The 22,758-nt window shown below is 31.0% G+C and overlaps 1 protein-coding gene across 5 annotated transcripts in view; it reads left to right on the forward strand.

The window, feature by feature from the left end:
• The first annotated feature begins 1,515 nt into the window (after positions 1-1,515).
• Positions 1,516-22,758, forward strand: part of LOC119070023 (mucin-19) — a 38,087-nt gene continuing 16,844 nt past the window's right edge. For 4 of the 5 annotated variants that reach the window (XM_037174304.1, XM_037174307.1, XM_037174308.1 and 1 more), the window contains exons 1-2: positions 1,516-1,799; positions 15,141-15,238. In XM_037174304.1, coding sequence (XP_037030199.1) covers positions 15,154-15,238 — 85 coding nt within the window. In that variant the 5' untranslated portion in view covers positions 1,516-1,799; positions 15,141-15,153. The remainder of the gene's footprint in view (positions 1,800-15,140; positions 15,239-22,758) is intronic. The other variant, XM_037174305.1, reaches the window with a different exon arrangement.

A 22,758-nucleotide genomic window follows, 5' to 3' on the forward strand; every position in this document is an offset into this window, starting at 1 on the left:
ATAATCTTGAGCTATTGCGTTCTTGAGCTATTTATAAACATTTAAAATAAAACAAATAATTAAAACACAAAACTGTAAAAATTATTACCGATAAATATGCATTTAATTATGCCTGTTTGAATATAAATAATTCCTCTCTCTATGCGTGCACATTATTAATTAGATATTAGGTTGGATCGATTCCACAAAAGGTGTATCTGCAATTGGCAAACATTACGCACAGAGGAAAACCAGACATTGCTGCATCTGCGACGTTTTTATTTCATTACTACTGTCCAAAAAAACTATTAAGGTTGCAGTTATTTTCCTCTCGATGTACTGAATCTGATTAAATTTAGGACACTTTTGGTGATAATTGCCAATTGTGTTAAAAATTCTGTTAACCAAAGTGTCAGAAAGCAATCATCTGTTATCGACAACTACCACTAGGATAGGAGTAGAGCTGTATGTAGTGATAACTCTTATAAAGCGGAGTATATTATTAAAATATTGTCGTGACCAAATGAAGTAACTTACCTATAAGTTGTTTAGTTGGGTTATTGTGGCTTTTAAACAACGTCTGACGCATAATAGTTGAGACTCAACTCCGTTTCTTCACTGGTAATATTTTCTACTGTTTTGTTCAAAATCATGTACTTCATTTGTTTTAACAAACATTTATCTATATCAGAGAACACTAATCAGGGTTCATCGCTTAAATTCGTCATCACCGTCGATAAAAGATGATTTTTATTCCGGTGAACCATGGTAGAGTTCGATGTTGAATTGATCAATGAGATATTATTATAAAAACATCCCAAACCGATTCACCCTATTGGTAATATTTATCTGTATCAAAGACGAGCGCTCTGATATTGATATGATTGATATGCACCTAATTCATAGGTTATTAATAAAAAGGTAATTTCATCTCATCAATTTGATGGATATTTTGTGTGTGTAAAATGAACCACAAAACCATCGACTGCACATTTAGAAAATTTATGTTCGAAATAAACAAAAATTCTAATTACACTTCAAGACGAAAGAAAATCAGAGGAGAATTTATAGCAACAACAACGACATATATAGCATAAAAAAAATAATACAAAAAAAAACAATCCATAATCGAAACTAAGTTACAATTATTATTAGTGTGCGGTTAAATATTATGTAAACATTTATTTAATAAATTTTCTCTATAATGCTCACGTGCAAGAATTATTCTAAAAAAAGGTATATTCCTTTAGCAGTACATAGGTGTAGTACTCCACATATGAAATTGGTGTGCATTTTTTTTATCGTATTATGACATGGTCTTCATATTATCGTGTGTATATTACTATATCCATCGTATTACACCGAGATTTTTGTTGTTTTTTTTTCTTCTTTAATAATTTTTTCGGTACGAAGAAGTCTCAATATACCAATAAATCCCCACCATTTTTCTCCTGCTTCCCACTTTTCACTTGTATCATCTGTTTTTTCTCCGTTCCAACTAAGCCTATATAAGTACGTGCAGAGATCACAAAACTCGAGTCTCTCGCATATCTCTATTATATTGTCATTTATAGCCGGCTCTGATTTCATTGTGTCTACAGCATTTGCCGTATCACCAAACATTTATTTTGGAAATTTCATGTAAAAGGATATAGTCTTTCCAAGAGGAAGGATAGAAAGAAAAAAATAAAATAGAAAAAAAGGATAACAACAACTCAATTAAGTGGAACTTTAGTGCAAAGAAAGGAAAAAAAAAGAAATAAACTTTTGCCAGTGATAACAGTTCGAGAAAAGTGTGATTATAAAGTGCAATAATTAAGGTGAGTAAATTGTAGTTTTTAAATTGCGGGTAAAGAGAAAACAAAATTTTTGTTGTGCTAAATGAAAATGCGGTGGTAAATTAATTTACTTTACGAACGGAATTCACTCAAATGGAAATATGCATCTTAGTGGATGAACAAAGTTAACACTTCCGAGTAATCAAAAATTAGAAATGCGCCGGTTAACATCAATTGCAATCAAACCAGATAGGAAAATTTGAGTAGGATAACTGGATTTTTTCCAAACCAATTACGGACAACACGTAATTACCTGGCTACCGAATAACATTTAGCATCTTATCGCAATTAATATTGCACAAAAGTTAACCGAATAAAAATAAGAATGTGCGCGTGTACACCATTTTTTTTTCTTCTGTTGTACAAAAACCATTATTGTCTCGGAATAAATCGATATCTACAAAATTTGGTCCCATTTTCTATTATATACACTTACTCCTTATTCTATGTGTGATATGATGGTTCGTTCGCATCGGCATTATATATATACATATTTGCACATCAGAGACTTGATACAAACACCTGTTGGGATGTCTCTTTTATTTGAACATCGAAATATTTGCCGTAGAATAAAATACGTTGAGAAAAGTGTACAGTTTCTTGAACGGGTGGTGCCTTTTTTTGGATAGAATTTTCCTTTTTTGCTTGGTGTGGTGGATGAAATTGAGCTCGTAGACAAATTTTTCTATCACAAATAATGTAATTTAACGAGTAATTTATTCGTTGCCGGCATATATAGCTGAAGGATTCGTTTCTTACTGGATGGTGGTGCAAGACCATTTTTTTTCTTGTCTCATTCACGATAAAAGGTTATTAAACCTCCTCAAGCCGTTGGTGTACAATTTCAAAATTAAACGAATGTTTTCGGTCATAGGTCACAATGTACGGCCGAAATGGGTGGAAGGGGAGTCAACCGGGAACAACAATACGCCAGTTCAAACGTGACCAGTAAAATTTTTTGTCCATTTTATAATTGAATGGAATGGGTTGTGTCGCTATTGAATAGAGCAAGAGAAATGCTTAAAATGTCATAACCACAAGTTAATGCTTAACAGAGAAAAATTAGCTACATGAACAGGTTGCATCAGTCGAGTTCGTGAATTATGGCTCTGTTGTATCAAGCATTCGAATGACTGGTTACCGATAGGCGCAATAACTTTTTGTTTACAGTTTTTTTTTTATTTGTGTCATTTTTCATTTTAATAGAAAACATTTATTTCGAATAAATAAATTGATTTAACGGTACACTAAACAGCATCGGTCAGACTGTTTGTCGAAACAATCAATTTCGAAAATCCACTCACAACGATGAGGGTACGTGCACAGATTGTTCAATAAAATTAATTTCGTCGTCAAAATTGACATATTCAAGCTTACACATCCTCTGTACTAAAGTTTGGCTAATCGTAATAGTAAGCCATCTTGTTATTTGAATTATTTGAAGGACAATGTATAGTAACGGAGTACAAGGTCACCGATGCATTGTGCATCTCTCTGGAAGGTCTCAATAGTTTGACATATGAATACTAACTTAGAAGTTACATGACAGGAGATATGGACTACATCTCAAGTTGTGGTAGGGTCAACCACCATTTATTATTGTAGTCTCTAGGATAATCAATCAATTAATTAAAATTTAAATGGATTTTCCATTGATTTTTTTTTCTTTTGAGCATGACACCATCGTTCTTACCCGTTGATCTGTCTAAATCCTAAACCTAAACAGACCAATTTTGACCTTTAGGAACTTCTGCAGAAGAAGTCAACAAGAAAAAAAAAGTCAAGGGAAAGCTAGCAACCTTGATGGTTTCTCATAATCCATTTGCTGAACTGTGTCAGCAAGCTGCTTGCTGACTTAAAGTTTATTTATAATATAAATAAACAACAGCCATCAATGCAGTGTTCACTGTGACCGTATTGATTTCAAGCATCAATTATTTCTTCTCTGTTTAGGATATTTAAAATACAACATTGACTAGATGTTGAAATACTATCAAAGAATTACCTTGCTCCCTTTAATATTCTAAAAAAAGAAAACTGAAGTGTGTCCTCTTCCAAACGAATAGAGATCACCTGACCTTTTAAACACACTACCTTGTACGGGTCATCAGGTTCTATTTTTAGAGAATGTTAATCATTAGAATCAGCTTCAAATTCCATCGAATATAAATGGGGTTTTATCTGAATTAAATTAACTTAAAAATGCCCTCTTCAATAAACATATGTACAACCCTCCCCAATCTAATTGCTCACATTCAAATAACAATTCTTTTAAATATATTTAAAAAAAACGTCCTTCACTCTCATTCTCCGTAACTCTGTTAATTATGATAATAATAAACAAGTTGTAAATATGCATATTGCGAAGAAGAGCGCTTCACCGATCATACATACACACATCAATCATCACCGAAATGTATTTAATTAGGATTAGCCGTTTTTTTTATTATTATTTTGGTATGTTCCTCGTTGTTCTTGATGTTGTTCACATGGGTAAAAAACTGTACAATAACGAAGAACATAAATCTAATCAAAGCAAAACATAAGATACAACATTAAGATAGAGAACAAGTCAAAAAATTTGTGGTCGATGTCTAGCGAAGATTTTAGCCAGGATTTTCTCATTACTTTTATCAGAATTCGTAACTTCTAATTTTTGTTTGATGGCTGAAGTTTTTTTTTTGGCTAAATATTATCATCATCTTCATCATGTTTTTTTGTCGAAATAAAAGAATCTTTCGCGAAGATCGGTCTATTATTTTTGTGTAATCGTAATGATGTAATAAGAAAACTTGTTTATCCGTTTCCAATCAAGAGACTCGCTCAGCAGTAGAACCATACATTTTGTTGTGTTTTTTTTTTGTGCTGATAATATAAATAAAATTTGAACAAAACACACAAAATTTTAATATTTTTATGTTAGGTACATTATGATAATGTTGTGAGGTATATAGGAACACATAACGTTAAATAATAGATTTATGTGAAAATCTGCAGACTTTTTATTATCTTGATGGTTTATTCGGTAATATGTTTAATTCGTGACGCAGTTTCTTAAGATTTTTCTTTAGGTTTTTTTTTTATTGGTGTGCGTTGTTGGTATTTGAAATCATCGATATTTATAATTTCTAATTAAAAATCTAAACACCGATTCAAGGTTTTTAAAAAGACTTATTACAATTTTCGATTTCAATTTTGTATTTTTTTCTTCGCTTTTTATTGGCGAACAGAACCTAAATGTTTATTCGTTAAAAGTGCTGATTGCGTTGTTTATTACCGCTGGCTTAATCGTTTCAGTTTCAAACACCAATCTTTAAGTTCATATATTTATTTACAAAACGATTTTACTCAAATTAAATAGCCATAGTAGTGGAGCACGGCACCACAATATATATATATTCTTACATCTATGTCTAGATGCAGCAAGTACAGACATTATAATTACACGTAACTATGATCAATATTTTTGTAAAACAAAATCAGATTCAGGTATTTCGTTTCGAAGTTTCGATTCATCTGTTTCGGAATTGATCTATTAAACTAAATGCTAATGCTGCATATAAAACTTAAAATATATGGAACGTAGACGAGTAAGGTAAAATGACAATCGAGTAGAGATTTAACAAATGTATTGATCTGAACAGTTGACCGATTTTAATTCACATACTTCTACGATTAGAGACAGTTGAGTTCCATGCCAGTGCTTTTATGCATTCATCAAATTTACAAGAAATCTTGTCTTTTCTATGGACAGTTACTTGCTTGTTCCGAGATTATTTGGAATAAGAATGAAAATTCAAGCATCGGAAATCGAAAGAACCTTAAAGCTCGATTCATCTCTTTAAGCCTAACGATGAGCTGACAGTGCAATGCCATGAGTTAACACAATAGAAATCTTTATGAAACATTAACATTGAAAATTGTTGTGTGTAATTTTTTGGTGGTAGCGACACATCACTATGTTTACTCCTGCGAAGCAATTTGCATTTTTTTCTCGGTAAATTGTAATATTTTTTGGAAGAATACCTTTCCATTGTATGAACAATCACATTACGGAAAAGACAAAAGCGGAAGGTTGATAGACGGACACGAACGTGTACATATAATATGATGTACATCACATCCAATTCATCCCTTTAAATAATAATAAATGTCCATCCTTCGTAAATTCCCCAAAAAAAAAACACCCGACGATATGTACAGTGTACACACATAGACCCAGACATTCGGTGTCCCATCTCTCCAATTTTATTATACGACCAGACACACTGAATGGACCCGAGCGAAGCAAAAAACAATTTTTTAAATAAATTTGTTTTATGAATGAATTTAAATATAAAGTTCGCAAATTGAATAATCTTTTTGTATTCCATTCAATTTTGATGAAGTTTCAATGAAACGATGATGATATAAGGACGAATGGAGAAGAATAATTTCGTTTTTTTTTTGTACAGGGATTAGCAAGAGTATAAAATATTTGATGTTTATTAGCGAGATTGATAATTTTATTGGGATTTTATGTGTCACTCTAGAGACATCGAAATGAATGAAAATGGTAGAGTTCAAGTCATTTCGTTTTTGTCGTTCATATTGCTGTGCTGTGCACCAGAGGTGTTAATATGTTACCAAGCAGAGTTTCAACTCGGACAGACACATGTCTTCGAGAATAGTAACGGTGGTTTTTTTTTCACCTAAGAATCTCGAAATTTATATCAATGTTACCGAGCTATCCACTTTAACGATTGTGGTTGTGTTGATCGAAATTATGTATATAAATCGCCCGGTTTATGGATTTCCAGTTGGTATAACGTCGTGTATATCTGTAACACATTCAAGTATTTTTTAACACCATCATGAATGTTCTGCATTAATTGATCCCCGATGCGAGTAATTAATAAGTTTTCCATTTACAAATCTTGACGCGCTGGATTCAGAATATGGATGGACCTAATATTCTCTCACACATACACTTGCACACTCCGTTAAAGACTTTTGTTTTTCTCATCAGCAACCGGAGTGGTGCATGAAATTTATTAATTATATAGCGAAACGAGTATAACGCCCGGAAAGGAATTTTCGCTAAATGATTTTGGTGTAATTAAATGTTGCTGATACACTAGATAGAGTGTCATCATCCACGTTGATCGGAGTGAACTCTCTTTTTATTTGTATCACTATAAATTGAATCAGTTTACACTGCACTCAGCCATAATTTGTGTGCCGGTATAGATGGTCGGTTTATTTATAAATTTTTCAGACTAATCGAATTAGAAATTTAATTGACACAAAATTCATATTGCTATTTAGATGGAGAAATCGATATAGGACATTGAACATCTCTTCATAATTAAATTTTTGGGCATTATATAAACTTCCGATATCTCTGATGTATAGACATTAAAAATCGTTAATTGGTTCAACATGTTCTCGTCATCACATTTCTGTTCATCTTCGTCTTCTATTGCTAAATCAATAAACAAATAAGCTGACCCGTCAGTAAAATCTAGCAAAATATTCAATAGAAAAAGGCTATATACCAGACAATTTTCGTCTACCGGTAATCTAATTAGAATTTTTAGTTCTAAATATTATTGTAAGCAACACAAATTACCACTTCAATTAACTGTCGATAAATAAATGTTCTCATCTGCTACGGGTGACTTTTACCAGAAATGGCATCAGCTAATTTCTGCGTCAATTACAATACATTCATTGAGATACCATTGGCAGATAACTGTTGATAAAATTAAAGGAATGTACCTGCCAATGTCAATTTAATGCAACATTACCGTCAGCACTAAATATTTTATTGAGAGATTTCTCTCGAATTATCCCGGTGGAATGTAAATTATATTCTTTAAAATGCGAATCAATAAACGCAATAAACAAATCAAATTTTAAATTCTTGCTGTAAAATAATTAATTTTTAATTTTTTTCTTGTGGCGTTCGGTAATCTTTATTTCAATCTCAAATTACAAAAATAATAAAAACTCGGAATTATAATAATTAGTTCGGTTGATGATGACTACGATCTAAATAAATGTTTTCTTTTCTCGAACCTTCGTCTTTTTCGGATCGTATCTGATTCATTTCGGTTAATTATTTAATGCCGCTACGTGCATATTAATTAAGCAACGAGAAATGTAACAAATGTGTTTTTAATATTATTTTAAATAGTTTTCAATAAAGAACCTAACGAGAGAAAAAAAATCAACACCGACGAAACATAACGAACTGAACCTTTCACATATCAAAAAAAAATTTAAATTAATTATCAACGCATCCATTTAACCTAATTTTATGTTACCTGGTAATCATGCACTCAACTCATACTTAAATCTAAATGGTTTAATCATATGCATAATGTTATACCACAAATTATGTAAATAAAAAAAAATATATATTTCTGGTTTTGTGCATCTCTCGCCCAACAGAATCACAGTTTTTTTTTATTATTATTCTTCCGAGTGTTATTATACTTCAATAATGCAAACGTGTGCAGTGAAATTTTTTTTATTTATTTTTCGTATAAAAATGAAATTCTTTCTTCGTCGCATTATTTTTTCTTTATCATGAAATGATGGATTTTTCGATGATGACTCAATGATGATGACTATAGAGGGGTTACTTAGAATGTTCATTGATTCGGGCCATACATTTGTTGCGAAACGATTGGACAAAAAAAAATATTTATACAAAAAATGATAACTGAACGATACAATCAAATTTTTATTTATTTAGCCTCACACCATTCTTATATCAAAACCATGAGTTCACCGATGGCCTAAGTACATGCTACATCTGCTTTTGGCAGATTAAACAGACACCCCATTTTTATTATGATAAGTCTATTCGCCGACCGAATTCACCTAAACTCAAGATAATCCTAAGAATTTAGCAGAATGTACATCGATGGTATCGATTACTATATCGATTTATCCATTTATAACTTCTTAAAAACTCTCAGAGTGCCCCTCGCCGGCTCATGTTGGAAATATATATATCCCAATTCGAAAGAGTCTCTCGAGGAAAAAGTAAAAAGATGGAAAAAAAATCGTATATTCGTTCTGTGTACAATTAAATTTCATCAAAGTATTGGTTTGGTTATGCCCATTCTTAAATATCATTATTAAGTTTAACACTTTATTCAAATATCTTTCAATATAACGGTTGTTGAAATTGTTAAATGGATATATATGTAATACACTGTAAATATACATAAAAAAACGTTGGTTTTTTTTCTCTTCTCTTCTTTATATGTACATACATTTATTATGTACACATAATATGACGTGTAAATAATAATGTACCTTTTCGAGCACAAGCATAAAGATTTTTCGATGATTCTTGTGTATATTATTTTTCTTTCATACACAATATTCTTGAGTGATAAACATTCTCTTCGTCCGAAAAAAAACACGAATAAAATGAAGAAAAAAAATAAATTTTTTTCTTAATACACGTTGTGTGGAATCACATCCGCATCCGTAATGTCATGTAAGAAAATTATAATCAACGTTTAAAAGAATTCGTCTTCTTATAATTTTTGTAATGATGGCTATAATATGCTTGCTATTTTTTTCTCCCCTCTTAGTCATACTATTCACCTTAACTTTGCAGTGAACGATGAAGATGGAATGGAGTGAAGAAAAAAAAGCTTAAAAATTGTTTTTAATAAATTTTCAATGTTTGACCGAATCTAGAAACGAAGAAAAAAAAACTTTTTTGTTATTGAAATCGCAAGTTCAAGTATAATTTCATTTTTCTAAATTTTTATTGTATTGCTAATTATAAGACCATGAACTATGTTAATCATTTTTCAATAGATTACACAACCGAAGAGATGTTCATTAAAAAAAAATTTATTCGTATACGAAAGGAAGAGATGAAATATATGGGAAACATTTTTATGTGACATCATCTTTCGTTTATATAAATTTTATAATTCATTAAATCAACATAAATATTATTCAATAATTGTGTGTTGTGTATACTATGCACGGATATTATTTTTAGAAAAACATATTTTTATATTAACTTTAACTTTATTAATAGGATTATTATTTATTGTGGAAAGGTTCTTCATCATAATCATCATCGACATTCTATTTCGATGAATAAGATAGACAAATTTTTACCGCGTGCGTTTAAGAATTAAAATTTTCGAGGTAACGAGCGCAATTAATTTTATACTAAATTGGAAACCACCAGACAGACAGCTTTTTTTCACTATCGATAAATTTCAACTAATTTCATTATGAATGAACGTTTTGGTAATTTTTACCATATAGGTACGTCTGTACATAGGAATTCGGATATTTGCGCATTCGGTTTTTTTTGGTAATTTTTTTTTTTCATAATTTTATGGGATTATGGCATCGAGTACTGTTCATATTATGAACTTCATAACGCGTCCTTGCTACAGCCAAAATTGCAAATACAAATTACAAAGTTCATTTCAAATCTTCAATGAATTCTTACAGTTTCCATGGGTTTTCAGACTCTCTAGGTGATTCTCATATTCTAACGCTCGAAATATTTTTCCATAATTTGTCGACATCATGTCGCTTATTTTGGTCGACTAGCCGTTTATGCGGACAACACGAACCAAACACAAATGTGATTTTTCACTATTCTTACCCCATCCACATAGTTTGACTAAATTTGTTAAACCCTTCAAAACGACTGACCCCCTGACTCTGAACGTCTTTATTCCGCACCACCTCGACTATACAATTCAAAAACTCATTACGTTCACCAGCTGCTTGAACAACACCATTTTTCGACTAATGTAATAGAAGTTTTTTTTTCTTCTTCTTCTGTCTATGCGAAACCAATGCAGCAAGCAAAACTCAAAAAATTCAAATGACAAAACTACGATTCTATCAAATAAAAAATAATTTGAAATTTAAATTGTTTGCATTTTTCTCTTCTATTGCAAAGAACTATACGCAGAGTTTGGGTGGATGAACCCAAAGCATCCATATAGAAGTCATTCTTTTTTTACCATTGTGATGCGGGGGCTCATTATTCTCTTTTGTAAATTTATAAATATTTGCAATTTTTTTTTGTATTTTATTGTTTACCTCTTGTGAGTAAGACTTCTGATGGTAGTGTAGTCGTTATTTGCTTTCATTTCGAATATAATATACGTGTCGTGAGTAGCTAACAAACAATTTTGAAAGCCATTATTGCTCTAAAAGCTACGAGCTATAATAAACTGGACGACAATTCATTGTACTAAGTTGATTTGCATTAGCACACTAATTATCATTGCGCATAGATTAATGAATATAAAAAAAACTGTATTCTACCGCACTAATATCTCCTCGTATCCAGAACATTTAGTTTTTCTTTATGTTTCAAACAAACGAACAAACACAAAGCGAAGACTTTTCAAATGCATAGCAATTTTCACTTTCATCTGTTGGCACATTTTTATCATTTTGTATTCCTTCCCATCGTTATGAGAAAGTTTTATATATTATTCAGTATAATACGAAAAATAATCATTGACATTCTTTTTAAATGCAGCAGCAGTAGCATCAGAATACATAGAAAATTGTGCTGCAAAAATATAGAAAAAAAAAACTTTTTTATTGAGATCGGGTTATCATACATGTATGCATTGTCTTTTATGTAGTTTTGTTCGAAGTAGGACAGCAACGGAATATGGATTTTTCGTTTGGAAGTAGAAAATTTTGTGCCATTTTAAATGGTAACGGCCTTTAAATTGGTCATATAGACTTGTGAGCGTCTGCCCATCGTGTTAGTTCATTTACCATTTTATTTATTCCAAATGAATTTATAGTACAGACCGCTCGACCCAATTGACTAGTACCCCGATGTAATGAGAAATCTGTGATGATAGACGCTTTCTAAATAAATTTGAAAGTCCTTCGAATGCTTTATGGTACACAGTTTCGTTAAAATGTCTCCCGATTAAGAGCTGTAGAATGAACATTTCTCTAAAAATTCAACCAAACAACTTTTTAGGAATTTAAGAATTTGTTAGAATTTTCGCATCGTTTAATTGTATTTGAAAAGGCTAACATATAATGCCTTCAGTGCCGATTTCATTGAATTAAATACAAAAAAAATGCCTCAGACCCGAGACCTTATAAAACAGGCACTGGGAATATTTCCAATAAAATCAAGACGAAGAGAAAAAAAACTTTGGCATTTTTATTGTAAGTACACAATATATATATCGAAGGAGAGACTCTTCCATAAAAAGTAAGAATGCTGGGGTCATGAGCTTTGAGGCAGATTTTTAATTGCAAACGATTCGATGCCCTTAAAACAATTGAATTAATGTTGCGATGTAGCTTAGTCATTCACACAGATTCTCATCTGCATTTTCTGCATTTATCCAGTTAATGTTATTTTCTTACACACTAGTCTGCGATATATATAATTTTTATTTTCATGCAATTACCCAAGTGCATGTATAATGACTTTATCCTATTTGTTGCATACAACAACCACCACAACAACGAAAAAAAATGCAATTTTTTACATTATAGAAACTAATTTTTACAGCTTAATGACCATTATTTCGTTCGAGGAAAAGGTATAAAATCAACTGATTTTTCTTTTTCATAATTTATGGTATCCTTCTTGAATATGTATGTTAATTTGCCTCGCAAAGTCTTCAACAAAATAGAATTAACATTATAGACATGTTCAAAACAAAATCATAAAAAAAATAATTCAAAAGCCAAGGGATTCGCTTATTTATAGAACTCTACATATAAAAAAAATGAGTTGCAAGTACATTGCTTAAAGCGATAACGTCTATGCGATCCAAAGTCGAGTTGCCATTTATAACATACATTTATTTACATCGTAGAACTTCATGTTCCTCACATCACATACGGATTTTTACCTTTATGGTTCATACTAGAAGATCAAGCCGAGTCTTACGCACGTACACATTAAAATAATTTTATGCTCTTGTACCGAACAGAACTTATACTTTTTTGCCATCCGAAGAGGAGATGTTTTCCGATTCTTCTTTAAACTCAACCTCTTTTACCTGTGCAACCATTACACAAAGAATATACGTATATGTATAATCATGCTGTGGATATTTAATTTCAATTTATTCATTCTGTTATTCGCATACCGTATTTACAAACAACAAACCGCACATATTATGCTGTTACGCGTATATTGACCCCGTAAAGATGAAAAAAAAATATTAAAAATAAATGAAGTTACTGGCGCCGAATAAAGCTGATTCGTAGTTTATTTTATGTTGGGAAGTTAATGTTAATTTAAACACAATAAAGCAAACGAGTCTCTACAAACAACAACAACAACAAAAAACCCATCTTCATATCCTAGGCTCCTCTGCATTTCAACTTAATTAATTTTTTTTTGTACTTCTCCATAATTTATCTTCCACTTGGTACAAAACTTAGACTTTTTTCTATTTACAATGTTTTGAGAGGAAGTTATAAACTTTTACGATCATCAAAATGCATGTGTACCCCGTAACTATGTGTATCGTACGTACAACATGTTTGAATATTTCTTTTATTAATCATATAAATTCTGCGAAGCTTTATTATTTATGGCTAGAGCTTTATGACGTTAATGATTGGTCACTCAATCAAGCACTGTACTTAATCCGAACATCCAACTTAATTCCAACCGAATATTTATATTCTTTTCAATCAATTCTCAGAAAGTTATGTTAATCTTTTTTTTTTTTGAATGCTGTGCTGATTATTTTGCATTATTCGCGAAATAATTCCGTCACTGACTGAAACCAGTACTGGAATTTCCTTCAATAAATTGATGAAGAATGAATCAAGGTTAGGTGATTACGTATTTTTGGTACCTAGCTGATGAAAAAAAAAACCAACATCGGAAGTATCGCACTTTTGCTTTCGAAATTTATTGGGAAAAACAAGTGTCTCATTATTATTAGGAGTCTCGTTTTAAAACACCGACTAGTCGCTGTGTATTCAGAGCTTTGAGATTTTTTTTAGTAATTGTTCTAAACAGAACGCGCATTTTTGAAATTTGAAACTTTGGTGTTACACTTATGTTTGTCTATTGGGGTTTGACATCCGAGTTAGACATATTTTTAATTCCTTTTGACAATTTTAATCTTCTCTTTTCCTCCTTAAGTAAAAATTTAGGATTTGTATATAATTACTGAATATACTACTTCTTTTGATCAAAACAGTTTCTAGATAGACTAGTACTTCACTAGACTTATCATAAACTCTGCTATTTAATAGCACATGAGTTAGGGATATTTTGCCATAGTCAATCTCGAAAACAGATGATATATAGCTGTCTTATTTCAGACAAGAGCTTATTTAGAGCTTATCTCGTAAATGATAATGTAGTGCTTGGATAATAATAAAAATATCTGATTCCCAGGCCGTTTTTTTATTATTTTAAATTAAAATTTCGGTTCAAAACAACTCATTAAAAATAAATAAATTTTATTAGTTCGCAAACTGTTTGTTCGCTTGGTCTCGTCACTTTAATAATCGTTTTTTTATGGTCAATTTTAAAATTCTTCATTTTTAAATATGTTTCGTTTTTGTTCTAAGACTTTTATCGCCGTTTTTATTTTCCCATATTTGAAATTTAATTTTTGTATCTACCTGAAAAAAAACGTATAAATTTATTTGGATACTTCGGTGTCATAGCGTCAGACACATAAATTTTTTCAGCAAATAAATAATAAAAAAAAGTTTGTAATTTAAGGCATATTTATGAGAAAAATGAAGGAATTCCAATGTACCTTATATTTTTCCAAAGCGCACTGCATCCCAACGTCAAAAAATACATAATTTTTTTTTGTATTCGTTGTCTTCTCTTCATTCTGTTGTTACTCTGCTCTGTTTGTAAATGTTGTACATTACACCAGCCATCTAAAAATCATACATACAATAACTAATTTATACTTAATTCTCCTCTGCTCAGACATATACGTAAATTTATACTATAATCTTGTAATCTGTATATTGATGCGAATTTTCCAATGGCGCCACTGATCTGAAAATTATGCACAACTATTTATAATTATTCCAGTTCTCTTGTGTCTATTTTTATCCAATCTACTTGTTAAATGTATTACATTACCTGAGGTGATAGGTGTTGTTATGTATATACATATAATACGTGTACCATATAATATTTTATACATTCTTACGTCTCATGCATAGCAAAGATTTTGTTATTAAATCCACAAGTTGATCAAATAAGTGCAATTTATTAAGACGAAGAAAAAAAAAACGACAACAACAACACGAACGGAACAGCGTTAAACAACAAATTTTTCTTTTTATTTTTAGATTTGAGGGCGCCATGGGTACATTTACTCGGGGTCCTATGTGGCTTCAATTAGCGCAACATTTGCTACTTTTATGGCTCATACACTACAGTGATGCGAGTAAGTACTCAATTAATAAATACGAAAACAAACACAAAATATAAAATTTTAATTAATTTATAAAATATTTACCGTTATTTGCGCTTTTTTTTATCTTCTGGTAGATTAAAAGTGAGTTTAAAAATGAGATTCTTCGTTTCGTTTTTTAATTTTAATTTTTTTTTTAAATGTAAGCGATGTTATCATTATGTGAAAAAGTGTTGCCATTAGCGAATTACTATACATTCATTATGATGTCAATATAATAAGAAAACATGGCAAGAGCTACGAAAAAATAATAAAGAACACAGAGAAATTATAAGACAGAAACATTTATGTAAAAATCACCTGTTTAATTTTTCATAATCCTTTATAGCCCGTGTGTAGATGATATTCTTTGGTATTAAATTTATGCGAGTTGTTTTTTCGTTCGTTTCTCGTTCATACATTTTTTTTAAATCTCGCATATTATCTTTTATTCTTTACGATTTTTTTTCTGTTCATTTCGTATACTTCCTATTAAGAACTTCCTTCGTGGGAAGACAATTTTTTTTCTTATAAAAAAATATAATTTAAATTAACGTCAATACACTTTCTGACTTTCGAGAGAAGAAGTAATGAACAGAACAGAATAAAAAAGAAAAAAGAAACAAACACCGAACACAATAAAGATGTACCGTATTATCAAGAGCCAAAAACGGAATTAAATTAATAGATGTGAATATTTCGTGAACCATAACCATACCTACTTAATGTACTTACAATGGCATCATAAAGTATGGAAATTAAGAAACAAAAGAATAATTTTCTTTTTTTTACATACCGTTCTTGGTTTGTGATATTAGTGCTGTTTTGTGTGTAGCGGGCATTTTGGCGATATATTCGTATGGTGTGTGGTACCCGATGGTGAAAAGGTGATTGTAATGATGGTCTTTAATATCAAAATCCTGTAGGTTGATTGATATGATAAGGACGTTGACCGGCATAATGGAGTCGATGATACAAGCTAGTAATTTAAATATAAAGTTTTTTTTTTTTTTAAATAAAAATCCAACTCATTTCGCAGTGAATTATGACGGCAGTGCTTTACATTTAATAGACTCTCAACCGATATTCAATAAAAATAAAATGAATTGAGGTTTTGAAATGAAATCGAGTGAACATTAACGCATTCTGGCGTGGAACAATTCGGTTGAATGTTCAATGTTTAGTGAATTTCAACGCAACAGTAAATTGTGATTTTTTTGTCGCAGTAAGAACAGGCAGCTGCCACGTTGATTGGTTTCTAGAGCCGGTCAACGTGAGATATTAGATCTGATTCCCGAAGCTTTAGTTTAATTTTCTTTATTGATTTGTTCAGTCGTTTTTTATCGATAAATCAACGTCATTGAGTAAGCTTGGCTATTCCTATTTTATACCCTACAATATCAGTTGATGATAAAACACATTCTGTTTGCGCACTACATTTTACTGCTCTCTGGACCATGTAACATTTAACAAATTCATATAAATAAAATGTTCCCGACTCTCCGAATTAAAATTCATTTTCCAATTTAAATTAGGGAAATTTAATAATACGAAAAAAAAATTGTACAATTCGGACTGGTGTGTAACAATATTGCGATTCTCATACCATTTTTGTGATGTTATCTCCACCCATGATTTTCCATCAAATAAAAAAAATGTTCAAATACATTGCCAGCCAGCCATATTAAAGCGAAATGGAGACGTATCTTTTTCATTTAGGCAATAATTCAGGAATTCAAAAACATTATTCAGCTCATTGAGCTGACACAGGTGACAACTGTATGTAATATAAGTAGAAGTTATTGTAATAGAGGGGAAATTTTGTTTTATTGAAATATGTACATCAGAAGATGGGATGGATGTTACGTTTTATATGTATTTTGGAAAATTCTTTAACGAAAAAACGAAAGAAAAAATCAGTAAACAAATCGTGTAAGAAAAATTGTTTCTTTGATGTTATTGCGAATACCATGTTTGAGTGGAGAGGAAAAAAAGTAATCTAAACTTCCATTTCCATTGTGATAAATCTCTGTGAATATAACCAGAAGTACAGTTAAGAATGAATTACGAGAAACATTATCCATTATTTCTAATTATTATTCCAGTTTATTGTTAATGGAATTTTATTCAGATTTATTTCATCGAACATTTTCTGAGAAAGAAATTCGCTTTTCGTCGTAAATATTCCGAACAACCTTTTTTTTGTCTCTATATTGGTCAAAGACTTTAGATTTCAATCTACAATTCTTTTCTATATCCAATCTGTTAATCAATTATTTAACCACACAATGATATCCGAAAAATATAATTTATTATTTTACCAGTCCGCCGATTCCATTCTATATAGGTATATTGATCCACAGTGTGTGGTGATACAATGGACAAATAAACCGTTTAATTGTAAATAGCAATTTACCCTCGCACTCCCCCCCGAATTGTAAATATATCGATATGTCTTAGTGTCTATTTAGAGTACATAATAGCAAAAGGCTATTTGGAGGGAGAAAAATTGCAATTTCCTTCTAACACCGAAATTTTTTCCTATTTGCTGTGTTTGTCATTAAGTTATTAACTTAGATGACATAAACAAATTTCCTTGTGCAAATAAAACTGCGTAAAAATTTATTTACGAAAATTATATTTTGGATTTTCTGCATCTCCGCTACAGTGTGTGCCACAACCGATATCTTTTCGCTTTTTCTCTTGAAATTTTTAATTAACATTTTTGTGACCTTTGTTTCTATTCTTGGGAAATTAATTGCCATGTTTTGGTAGTTATTTAGCATAAATGATGCGTAAAATTAAAAGTGATACGCACGTGCTGCAAACTTTATAACAAAAAAAGGCTGTCAAAAACTAGTTATGGTCTTACCGATTCCAGTCGATCAAGATTTTTAAAAACCAGGAAATATTTCTAGTTGGGATTTCTTATTTTAGCATTCTGTAGTACATTACGTCACGCTACTGTGTACTATATTCATATATGCGAATTAGAACACTTTTTGATTTCGTATTTTAGAATATGTAAAATTTCCCTTTCTGTTTTATTTCACACTCAATTCCAGGAAGATAAATTCCGGTCAAAAAATAATCTTTCACTTAGTGCACCCAAAAATCTTCTTAGGGGAAGACTTGTCAAGATCTTGAGTTCTAATTCTATTCATTTTTTACGACGACATTGTTCAAATTCCCCATTTTCTGTTGTTGTTTTAAATTAACCCTCAACACCACTTTAAACGTAACCTTGTTCGGCGTGGCGAATATTTCTTTACCAAACAATTCGCACCGTAATTGTTAACACCCTGTACACACACCACCCGGCTGATCCATTTCATACAATTTTTTTTTCTTCTCTCTCCTGTTTCGTACATATAATAGCGAATCCATTGAAAAGGAATATAAAGAAATGTGACCAAAAGAATGACTCATGTGCCCTTTGATTTTCTTTTTCCGCATACACTTCGCTTTTTTTCTGCTCGCACAAAATAAACAATTCATTATTATCACCCTCTTCTCGGGCTCACTCTCTCTCTCTCTCTTCGGGTTGTTGCCGCACAGCTTCGAAGATATATCCCCTTTTTATTTCAATTATTAGTATTTCATTAACATCTGTCATCTGAGAAAATAATTAAACTAAAATAAATTATATATCCCAAACTATTGTTCTGTTTTTGTGCAGAGAGGTTTTTGTGTAGCATATAGCCACCACCCAAACACACAACGCAAAAATATAATATTCTTTTCTGCACACATAGCACACACCACACCATAATAGTGTTAATGCTGAGGTTGAGAGTTGAAAGAATGAAATTTCTATTTCACTCCGGTTTTTATTGTGTGGGTTCACAAAAACATTAACGTACATTTCACTTAGGAATTATGGGTTTTAGTGAAAAATGGTAATTCTAGCAGACGTTTAATTCTCTTTGCGTTGAATGCTGATTGGGAATTAAGCAAAGGTACATTACACACATAAAATATCACAGAAGAATGAGATTTTATTTACCTAGAATTTTGATACAGACCACGTATAAAATGCACAACCGTACGTATATGAACGAATTTATATGTATTTTCGAATGATTTCTTTCTTTTCGAAAAAAAAAAAATAAAATTTAAGAAAATTTACACTTACATAAATTATCGAACCGTTAGAATGGTCAAACGTGTTGTAATTAACATCTACTTCATATCATTCTAATGTGAACTTGGAATGTTACGCTACTCTCATATATATACGTATGAACATTGCAAATAAATGAATTGTGTGAATTAACAGAGGAAAAAAAAACAGCCAACAACTAAGTTAATGCACTTAAAATGCAGAATGGTTCACATAGTTTCAGCAATATAAAATCCATAGTTTAACAAAGTAAAGTTAATTTGAATATGAGAATAATTTGAAGTGGCATGCCATACACACAACACACTCTTTAACCATCATAAATAATTAGGTTGACAAAATCTAAGAAATTTCTTTTTCAGTGAGAAATTCCATTATACGTGATGAAGTGAATATTTATAATATTGACTTGGCACAGATTACTTTTAGCATGATACGTACTGACGCTTACTGTCGAGAGTGTTCAAATCCAACCTTGTACAAATCATAAATGAGTTTGGTTACATATCAATTGGAATCAGTCAACTAGGTAGATTAAGTAATGTAATGAGGAATGATCTATTTAATTAAACTGAAAACTGTACAGCTAGCGAAGCTACATTGCAAACGTTTTTTTCCTTTTTCACAAATTCCAAAAGTTCTACAAACAGTTGCTATTCACTTGTGTTTGTTAGAGGTTGAAGTACTAGATTTTCTTTAGCCCAAAACGGTTTTTTCTTATATTTCATTTGATTATTGACTTTATAAATCATTCTTCGTAAAATTTGTAAAGGCTTTCAACTGTCTATTAAAGTATTTTTTAAATGTCGACGGCTTTATTATCATATTTTACCTTAGGCATCAGAATCCTACACAATGAAAAATTAAGACATCTGAAGAAATTAGAAACATGCTCTATATATATATATCCCAATCCATAATACAACCATCCACGCAAACTGGAATCAAATTCTACCAATTTAAATGAAATGTCAATGATTCCTTTTGTCGATGCGCTGGAAATTCTCAACCCCCAATTTCTAATGATAAAATCGGAAACCAAATTGTATTAAGCTTTTCACTTACTTTTAATTTCATGAAATGGAAATTCGAAGCGATCCCAAAAAAAGACAGACAAGAATGTTTTTTTGTCGGTACAAAACAGTTAAGCATAAAAAACCGTTATTTTTACCCGGCAATCTTATTGATGCTCCAATCGATGAAATATAAGTACAAAAAAGAAACGACAGACTATCCACACATCCATCTTATAATCACATCTTATCGATTTCCGATGAATGTAAAATAACAGAGTTATCAAATCAAATCATACACCTTTCCTACCTTTCCCACTGTATTGGGCGCATTAGAACTACCTGTACGTACACTCTCCGCACGTAATACGTTCGAAATTCATTCGATATTTATTTTCCAAGTCAGAGTTCCTACAAAACACCAAACGATAGTCTCACAAAATGAAACTTTTAAAACATTTAACAATTTTCTAACGTCATAAAACATAGTGGTATTGAATAATTTCTTATTCGCTGACCTGACTACTTTTAAAATTTTCTGAGAAGAAATTTTTTTTTATTTCGTATGGTTACACAACACACTGGCTCTCATGTATAATATTGTATATATATGTGCAATGTGCATGCATGTCTCTAAGAATGTTGAATGTTAATGGTAATGTTGAGGTTAAAGCATTAATTACGGTAACTGTGCTAATTTTCAAGTTCAAAGAAAAACATAGACCGACGACTCTTCATCGAAAGAAAAAAGTTTTGAATTTACAGATATGGTTATGATATTTTCTGTTGCTCGGCATTCGGTCAATGAAATTTTTGTGGGAATTGATTTAGATATATATTTTTGGTATGAATAAATTTGATTAAATTATGAAAAACATCAAATGCTTTTTTTGTCAGTTTGTTTGTTTTTATTTAGATTTTTTTTGTAAATTTCTATTTATATAATACGAGTTTTGTAACGTTCTTATAGGGAAAAAAATAACACGAGAAATTTATGGCAAATCAATAGAAGAATTATAAAATAGATATTGATTTGCAGTTGTGTAGCTGCACCTTTTTTTCTCCTATTCTTTTCGGTCTGTGTTCGGTTTTTTCGGCTGTGGCTTTTTTTCTCTTACTCTTTGGTTGATTTGAGAAGTCTTTTATTTGCTTTGATTTGAATTGATAATGGTTTTTTTTGGACGAAGCAAGTGACCAAACACTTTTTTCTTTAACTTATTCTTCAGTCTAAGTACATTTTTAAATTATTGTGCCAGAGAAGTATATGCGCAACTTCTTTACTTTGAAGAGATTTATTATATACATAAGAAATAACTGAAGAGTTTGTTGACCTGTTTGTTGTCTTGTTTATGTATGTTATGTACAAGAAAATGTACTGTAAACAATTTTGATGAGAAGGTAAAATGAGAAAAAAGAAGCGAAATTCATGACTTGTATTATGATTCAATTTTGCAATGAAGTTCTTACCCATTCGCCGGTGTTGGTATAAAAATGTTCAAAGTATAAACGGACAAGGCGACTTGTTTTGTGACAAGAGATATAGTGTGACTATATACAATATAAAAAAGGTTTATATTTGCTGCTTAGTTGTTCTCAGCAAATATATTTTTTTCCTTCAACTTCTTCTTCTCTGCAGCTCAATTGAAGATTGGCACAATTGACTATATACGGATTATACAACCTGAGTAACCGATTATAATATTATGCTTCAGATGATAATTAAATTGAATATATGGTCCGAATTCGAAAGATCAAGTTGAAAATTCAGTGAAATTTTTGTCAAGAATTTCGCCGTGTGTAACCATTCTATTGTATGTCGGTGCTTCTTTTCGATTCCACTTGTTTCCTCTTCTCCATTATATCTCGTTAATGTATCGCAAAAAAATTGATTTGAGTACCGAAAGTTTCTAACACTTGGCGGGTTAAGAAAAAATTAGAATCGCACAAAAAAGCCTTAAATTTGACATAGTTTCATTTGAGATTAATGGACTAATTGTAATAACAGGTTTCGTTACACGCCGAAAGAATAAAAAAAAAAACAAATTTCATCATTCGACGAAAATTCTATGATCAATGAAATGGTTCCGATGAATGATTTGTTGAATGATATCGAACCATCAGTCAATGGCTTACTTAAAAATTGTAAGAATTCCATTTGACAGTGTGTGTATTTGTAAAAGTAGCTAAGCCGCTATACGTCTTCATTATTGTTTTCGTTCAATGGTTTTCGATACAGAAATAGATTTCCTAAACCATGAATACTCTCAGCCTCAGGTGAACTTGATTTTTTTTTTGTGTGATGATTCTCTAGTTAATTGTACGTGCGGAAATCATCGTTTCCATTTTACACTTTACATTTAACATTTTTATTGGGGGTA

This window comes from Bradysia coprophila (genome assembly GCF_014529535.1).
Source record: "Bradysia coprophila strain Holo2 chromosome X unlocalized genomic scaffold, BU_Bcop_v1 contig_44, whole genome shotgun sequence".
Taxonomy (NCBI): Eukaryota; Metazoa; Arthropoda; class Insecta; order Diptera; family Sciaridae; genus Bradysia; species Bradysia coprophila.